General features: G+C 41.8%; 1 protein-coding gene across 1 annotated transcript; it reads right to left on the reverse strand.

Moving 5' to 3' along the window:
* Positions 1 to 1,126: 1,126 nt before the first annotated feature.
* Positions 1,127 to 2,536, reverse strand: LOC308369312 (general transcription factor II-I repeat domain-containing protein 2-like; the record flags this gene model as incomplete). Its single annotated transcript, XM_080843693.1, has 1 exon — positions 1,127 to 2,536. The coding sequence occupies one exon, from the start codon at positions 2,534 to 2,536 to the stop codon at positions 1,127 to 1,129; it is 1,410 nt and encodes a 469-aa protein (XP_080699819.1).
* Between the last annotated feature and the right edge of the window lie 6,575 nt (positions 2,537 to 9,111).

The raw sequence follows: 9,111 nt of genomic DNA on the forward strand, positions 1-9,111 counted from the left end.
AACAATTTCAACAATTCACCTAGTAAGTCAGTATAACGAGACTCTGGAACTATTAGGCTATGACCAAATGTAACACACTAGACCCTTTCACAATAAACAAGCAAACAAACAAACAAAAACAGAACAACAAAGATACCCTCATATGTCTAAACGTCAGTGGAGCCAAAATATAATGGTTGAGCTTGGTTGCTTGCTAAAATATATTGGAAGAAGGCCCCACTACACTGATTGAGTAGATGTAAATACATGTTAATTCATTGGCACTTGTTCTCTCTGTCACAGAGCAAGCACACTCTCGCAGTTCGTTCACGAAACGCATTCTAGTTCTATTCTATTCTATTCTATTATACATTCCTCAAGTAAGTATGCATTAGGAAAAGAAAGCAGAAAAGTTTTTTATGGTTTAACAAAATCCATTCATTAATTAAAAAAAAAAAAAATAATTATGGACTGGCTCAGTTCTTGCATTTGAAACAGACATAAAAAAATAAAAGAATAGAAGAAATTAAATAGAGCCAAACAGAATATTATTGAGCCTATAGATCAGGGGTGGCCAACCAGTTGGAGACCAAGAGCCACATATCTGACCATGTTACAGCAAAGAGCCACATCGGCACACGGGCACATGAACACATAGGCACACAAACCTTACCCATTCTTCTGACACACACACACACACACACACACACACACACACACACACACACCTCTGCTCAGTCAGATTTGTCACACACCAACATGACGACGGAAATGTACTCCTACAATACCAAGACACAGGCCAGCAACGTAAAACACATCTGCACAAATGAGCATCACCCATCCCTTCCTCTCTCTCACACACCCACACCCACACCCACACACACACCCCTCTGCCAGACAGATGAATTGTAATGTAATTGCATGTAAATGCCACACCAACATGATAACAGAAATGTACCCCAGTAAGATCACAGGCCAGCAACATCATACATGGGTACACATCCCCAATAGTCTCTTCCTGACACACACACACACACACACACACACACACACACACACACACACACACACACACACACACACACACACACACACACACACACACTTTTCAAACATCAATATAGTGTGCACTTACTATGCATGTTGCTTAGTGAGACTTCTGGCATTCCTTCCCTTGAACAATCGTCCTCAAATCTGGCTCGTACTCCGTTGTTGCCACTCGAAGCAGTTCTTTCAGATGGGTGTCATTCAGAACAGAGCGGTGTTTTGATTTCACGAATTTCAAGGTAGAAAAAACGGACTCGCAGACGTACGTTGAGCCAAACATTGACAGTATTTTCAGTGCAGCCCTTTTGACAGTGGGGTATTTGTCCATTGATACACGTTTCCAGAACTCGATGGTCCCTTCCATTAAAGCAGGTTTCAGTTGGTCCTCCTCAGCGAGATCAATCATCTCCAACTCAGCGGCTGCCTCATCAGCGACCAGCGGGGCTTTCAAACAGTCCGTATCCGCATTGAATGGGTCGACGAGGAAGGTGATTTGTGGCCTTTTCAGTTGTAGGTCACGGAAGCGGATCACAAAAGTGTCGTGCAGGTTTTCAACCAGAGTTGCATATCTGTCGCGTTGCTTCTTCAGGGTGGCACTGGTGACTTGCCCGCTAACTTTGAGCAGATTGGGGAAATGCGTTAAATCTCCCTTCTGAACGTGCGCCTTGAACAGCTTCAGTTTGTTGACAAACGCAAAAACAATCTGCACCAAATCAGGCAGCACTTTCATTTTACCCTGCAGGGTAAGGTTCAGTCTGTCCAAGTGGCTCAACATGTCAACCAAAAAGGCCAAATCCATGATCCATTTTGGGTCCGAGAGCTGTGGATAGTCCTTGTTCTTCTCTTCCATGAAGAGTTTCACAGCATCCAAAAGTTCGAAGAAGCGAGAGAGCACCTTTCCCCTTGACAGCCACCTCACGGTGCAGTGCAGAGGCAGGTCACCTGGAAGCTCCTCGTCCAGCTCTGCGATGAAATTCTTGAACTGCCGGTGGTTAAGAGCGTGTGTGCGGATGTAGTTGACTATTTCCATCACAGGTTTCATGACGTTGTCTAAATTCAATGATTTAGACACCAGTTGCTCCCTGTGGATAATGCAGTGGAAATTCCAAAAGTCGGGAAATGTTTCGTCGGCTTTGCACAACCCCACGAGCCCGTTCACGGATCCAATCATCGACGGTGCGCCATCCGTGGCTATGGCTGTGAGCTTATGTAGTGGCAGGTTTGCTTTCTCAAACGCACTGATCATGGTTTCTTTAACATCTACCCCTCGTGTTCTCTCTTTTAATGGCATAATGTCCAAGAGTTCCTCTTTGATTACGCACTCAATTGACACAGAGCGAGCAAATATCGCCAACTGAGGCTTGTCTTGTATGTCACAACTCTCATCCAATGCAACACTGAAATATTCGCATGCTTGAAGGTCAGAGTGAAGCTGTGATTCAATAGCCGTGTTAATTTCAGATATTCTGCGTTCTACGGTGTGGCGGGACAGTTGGAGGTCTGACGCCATGCGTTGTAGTTTGTTACTTTCAGGAGACAAGATTTCAACAGCGTCAGTTATGCATTTTTTTATGAACTCCCCTTCGTTGTATGGCTTTTTAGCCCGTGCGATGTTCCAAGCCAGTTTATATGATGCAAGCGTTACCGTCTCTGACTGATTCGTAAATTTTTTGAAAATTTGTACCTGCTTTTCTGCCTGACTTTTCAAAGCATTTAACTTGTGCTTTCGTAGCTCACTCCCTTTTGGGAAATCCTGGTCGAAGTTAGCGTGGAGGGTATTGAAGTGGCGGTGAAGATTGGAAGCCTTGTAATGCGCCAGTGACGACTGGCATATAAGGCAGAATGGCTTGCCATTGCGTTCGATGAAAAAATATAAAGTCTCCCACTCAGTTAGAAAAGTTCTGTTTTCCTCTTCGTATTTTCTTTTAGCAGTGCACTTTTTTCCTGCCATTTTAAAGTGAAGATCGTAGAGCGCATTTGCCATGATCTCAAAATACCGTAATGAACGCAAGCGACGCACACTAACAAAATCACCGTATGACACGTAAGGAAAGCGAACACGCACATAAACACACACGCAAACACAAACTTGGACATGGACTTGAACATGAACGTAAGAGCCGCAGGACTCCAGGCAAAGAGCCGCATGCGGCTCGCGAGCCGCGGGTTGGCCACCCCTGCTATAGATTATGAAGAAACTGCATCTAGGCTATTGCAATCTAAATAGCCAACACAACTCTCTGAAGTTTAACTCGCACTCACGGTAGTGAGGGATAGAGTAGTTACATTCTTAATGACAAGTCACCAGGCAAAGGTAAGCTAGCCCGCTAACGAGCTAGGTATCTAATCATTAAGCCGGAGTGAGCTAGTCCGCTTTCAAGCTAAATAGCCAACTCAACTCTTACTTACTAACTCTCATGAGCCAAACTCGCGGGCACACGTTAGCGCGGGAGTAGACAGAGATATTCACATTCATAGCAAGGTGAGCTAGCCCGCTAACGAGCTAGGTAGCTAACTCTATGAAGTCTCAGTGAGCTAGCCTGCTAACGAGCTAATAGCTAACCTGAGTTTTAAGTAGGGATGGGTATCGTTTGGGTTTTTTCCGATACCGGTACATAACCGATACTTTTAAAACGATACCGGTGCCTAAGCGGTGCCAGAACCGATACTTTTTTTTTTTTTTTAATTAAAGACATTAGGATTATTTATTGCCAAGGCAAATAGTTTTCTTCAAATTTAACAATATATTAACTGTTTAAGGTATACTATAAATAAAAATAAATACAAAACACTTGGCTTCAAACCTTTTAACTTCAACTATGAACAATATATTAACTTATAACAACTGTTTACAGTATACTTAAATAAATATAAATAAATACATAACACACTCTGTACACACACTTCACACTTCAGTAATACTTTTGCAGAAATATGAGCATGTTTGCCTTAAAAAAAGAGTAAAAAAAATATTAATTGGTTTGCATTTATTTAAACCCACTGGTTTCGTGAATGTGTACTGCCCCTTTAAGAGTTTAGCTTCAGAGCCTCTTGAGTTCTCTCCCCCAAAAACACACAATTTTGTTGTTGCATATGCTGCACGTCGCGTCGTTTGAATCTTTTTGTGCGAAATACAGCCACACTTTTGATCGTTTACCTTTCGACATTTTCTCCGTTATATTGATGGCTAGCTCTGTTTGTGCTTGCTCTGTGCAAGGCTGCCTGCTCTTCGCTGTCAGACTGTTGCAATGTTATTGTAGCGTCCGAGTGCTCTCTTAAGAACTCACATTGAGAAGGAATATCTTTGGATGAGACGGTAGCTCTCCGTTTAATAAAGCGTATCCAACTTCTGCTTAGAACAACCACACTTATCTTGAAACCGAAACCACACGCAAGTCAACCCATTACCATGGCAACTACTCAACACAAATCTCGTTTCCACTAGTCCCATACGGAATGCAGCGTGAGCGACACAGGCGAGAGTCTACATTGGGAGATGGAGCAGTTTTATATGTGCCCCACGAAATCTGTTAGCAACACAAAAAAGTATACAGATCGTACTCAGAAAGATCTACGCCAGTAACGTTACATCTCGTTAGCTATCGCTAGTTTTGTTAAATTATAAAAATTTAAATTAAAAAAAAAAAAAAAAAAAAAAAAAGTCTGCTCAGGCACCGAAAAGAAGCACCGAAATCTGCGTTGCATTTCGGTCCGGGTAGGTATCGGTTGTATGGAACCGGTGCCGTATTGGTACCGGTTCTCGGTACCCAACCCTAGTTTTAAGACTATAAACCTTAACTCGCGGCAGTAAGCGAGAGAAGGTATAATACAGTGTAGCTGTGATTTTAGGTTGACCAGGTGAACTGGTGGTGCCATGCAGGACAGCAGCATGCACGGTGTTCAAATGATAACTGAGTGAGCTAGTGGAACTATTGAATTTCAATACCGCATTACACAGAAAACATTTGTTTTCAACCGGTCTCTCACGCTAGCGCCCTCTAGCGATTAATCGTGATTAATACATTTTGATCGAGCAACCTCTTGATCGACAATTAATCTAAAGTCGATTAATCATTTGCATCCCTAGTAGAGAAGCATTAATATTTATTTTATTTGATCATTATTAATTTGGCTAGTTATTAGGCTCTGCCTCCCTGACTGCAGGTCCATGACGTGCCATGGATGTTAATTAAAAAAGGAATCATTATGGAAAACCTTAGTGCGTAGAGACTGAGATTGCTACAATATGCTTTTCCTCAAACCCTCGAAAACAATTACTAAGTTTTTTGTAGGTAGAGAAGTGGTTTAGTAATAGGAAGGTTACCAGTTCAATTCCCAGTCCTCCTAATCAAGTTAGTAAGCGCCCTTGAGCAAGACACTGAATCCCTTGTCACTACCCTGGGGGGCCCGCGATCTATAATTATAATTTTTTTTTCATTTAGCTCAGCAAAAACGATCTTTACCCCGCCCGTGCCTGCTATGTTCGCGGTGCGTCCTTTTAACGTCCTTGAATATCATCCTTGAATAACGTCCCCAGGACGTCTAAAACAGGTTTCCCAGACGTCACCACAATGCCCTCAGGACGTTCTTGCAACGTCCTGCAGAACGTCCCCAGGACCTATAGAAACACATTTCCCAGACGTCACCGCAATGTCCTAGGGACGTTCTTGGGACGTCCTGCAGAACGTCCCCAGGACCTATAGAAAACGTTTCCCAATTGTCACCGCAACGTCCTCGGGACGTTCTTGGAACGTTGTGCAAAACGTCCTAGGGTTGTCAAGGGAACCATATACATTTACGTTTTTGGAACGTTAGGAGAGACCATTAGAGGACGTCGATGGGACATAATTTTGCTTACAGGGTTAGCACCCCCAAAAGTGGGAACCTAGACTCACCCCTGCTGAATAGCCCAGTCACAATGCCAAAAATACACTCATTTATGCATTGTAGTGTTAAGTGAAATAATTTAAAGGCGTGGCACACAAGGAGTTATATGAACAGTTAATGAATGAAGAGTTTATTACTGCAATGACCATTAAGCTTAAATGTTACAGGTGTCAGTCAAACTGAATGTAATACACAACTGTTAATAATAGCAAGTGAAAACACTGGTTGGATGCCGATTAGACCAAATTTACGTACATGACATTCTCAGAGTGAATTCTGCCTTATATAGAGTTGACCTTCTTGACAAATGGATGAGTATTCTAAACAGGCGTATGGTATCATAAAACAGATGTACCAGCCAGGTGGTGTGTCATTACTGAACATAAGCTCTGCACAACCTGGGCATGGAACAGCATTTTTTTAAATAGCAGACTTTGTGGTTTGCATTTTCAGATAATATGTGTAATTTATTATATGGAAACGACAGTACGAGCATTCTATTGTTATTGCCCTCCAGTGACGTCATCTTAAAAATGAGCGATACCATGTACCAAGCACTAAACATTACATCCTTCAAAATTTGCGATATTAGGACTATAGGATATAGGACTTAGTACAAGTCAGTACAATTCAGAAGCAGCGAAAATGTGTTATTGAAAGTAATGATGAAGACTACGTAGACTACTATAGTTTGAATCACTTGTGTTTTACTGTAAATTAAAGCCATTTTAGCTGTATTTTTATTTTCATGTTTGGTATAAAAAATTATACTTGGTGTTCATAGGAGTGTGATAAAAGTATAACAAGAAAGCATGAAATAACTTGCCCATCTTCTATCTCAAGTTGTCTTAAATCTGTTCTTTCACAAAATCATTGGCAAAATTGACAATTGTGTTCAGGGCATCCAGGACCAAACAGTCTACTTTTGTATCCACGCAGTTCTCTTCATGGTAGTTCTTCACTGGGAAGATACAGGTCATGGAAACCCCAAGCTTGTTACTACATTCCAGCATCTAAAACACAAACACACACACACACACACACACACACACACAGAGCGTACAGAGCACAGTTTACTGGTCATCACACTTGAAGGTCATTTTACCGCTTCTGTCTACATTGAACATTGAGTGGTACTATAATACAGTAACAAAAGACACTGAATTACTTTTCTACATGGTCATGCTCCTATTTATTTCCAAAATATACTTTTCTCCACAGTAAGCAAAAACAAATCTTGCCAACAAACATTTGCCACAAATCATTCACCACGTGCCATATGAGTACACCACATACCCATTAAGGAAAAGTCAGTATTGTGTTCAGAGTTCACAGTACTCTGACAACAGGCCAGCTAGTCATAGTATCATGCTCTGTATGCAACTTAGGGCCAGATTTACTAAAAGGATTGCGCCCATTTCTGGCGTAAAATGTGTTCCTGCCAACAGGTGGGATGGCACGGAAACGTGGGTGGTAACGTGGGCGTGAAGCGCTATTTAATGGGAGGAGTGCGCCTAATGATGTATTAAGTGGTATTTACTAAACTGCCTGGCGAGCGCATGTCCCTGATTTGCGGGCTAATTCTCCGCCTCATAAAAGCACGTCTTAACCAGGAAGCGCATTTCCATTGAATCTGAAAACGTTGATATGGCAGCAGTTATAAGAGCAAGGCTAAGAAAGAAGACAGAGACAGCGCACAGAAATATTTTTTTCAACTCGTATAACACATTTTCAGTTAAGCGAACCACAAATCATTAGACGGTACAGGTTAACCAGCCACGCAATACTTCAATTACTGGACCAGATCAGAGAGACATCAAACCCTCAACCCTGCGATCACATTCCATTCCATCAGTTGTTAAAACTAATTTGCAAATATTGGCATCCGGGTAATTTCAACCAGTTATAGCATCTGCAGTTGGTATATCTCAGCCTTCACTCAGCCAAATATTCACCCAGGTGCTTGACGCATTGCTACGGCGCACTGGTCAATACATTTCCCCACTGCCAAAGCTGAAATTAGAGACATCAAACAGGACTTTTTTTGAAATCGCAAACTTTCCGAACGTAATCGGAACCATTGATTGCACCCACGTCCATATATATTGTAGTGAACCCATGTCCCTTGTAGAAATTATTAATCTTGCCATGTACACATCTATATTGTTATAATAGACAGTTTATGCATTAATGCCACCAATAGCATATTCTTTATAATCGTGTTCTTTTAAACATCTCGCTGTAGGTGATGGAGGGCAGAACAACAATATAACAGCGCACACATTGAATCAGATTCAGTGATTGAGCGAACGTGAACCAATATATCTATCTCCTCTTTGCTGAAACGTCATTTTCTCTTCCTAAATAAATACCACGGAAAATACCACGGAGATGTAGAGGGACAACTACTGTTATATATATTGGTTGGACTACATCCGGATTCAGCTGTCGGAAAACATGGTGATTTTCACGGGAATAAGAATTGATTGACATTTATTTTAACTCAATGGGCCGCTCATGAACTTCCCATGGCTGCGTGCAGTCTTCAGGCTGCTTCTCGTGAGCTCATTGGCCTGCCGGCCGACCGGGAAATCTCCCGGTCGTCCCGATGGCCACTCCGCCTCTGACTAAATTGTTGAGGTCAAATTCAGCACCTCAGGTTATCTTATCAGGTTATGTTGTATAACACACACAAGCACACAAACAAAACGAGAAAAAACTCACTGCTTTCTTAATTTTCTTGCTGAAGTAGATTTTGTCCAAGTCTTCATTCACCAAAGGACAACAGCAGTCCACATGGGTCATCAAGACTACATGGGGTATATCTGTGAAAAAGACAGATAGACAGACACATATACGTATGCACATATTGTTAGGCTTTCTCACGGCAAGGACCCAATCGCAAACCAGATTGCAAAAACACTTTTTATTTCAGATTTATTTTCTTCAAAAAACAGAACACGCAAAAATTCCAAAAAGGGCAAAAACATTCCAAAACGGCAAAACACAGAAGAGCAAAAATCAGAAAGTCCAAAAGAGATAACAGGCAAACAGAATTCCAAGGGCAAAACACAGAAGATCACAAAACAGAAAATCGTATATGATACCACAGGTACTCGGGAAAAGACAGAATTTGGGCATAGATACGCATCAATAAGAATTACAATCTGACGGTGAACTAAAGAGGGACAGAACAAT

This window comes from Sprattus sprattus, assembly GCF_963457725.1.
Source record: "Sprattus sprattus genome assembly, chromosome: 1".
Classification (NCBI taxonomy): Eukaryota; Metazoa; Chordata; class Actinopteri; order Clupeiformes; family Clupeidae; genus Sprattus; species Sprattus sprattus.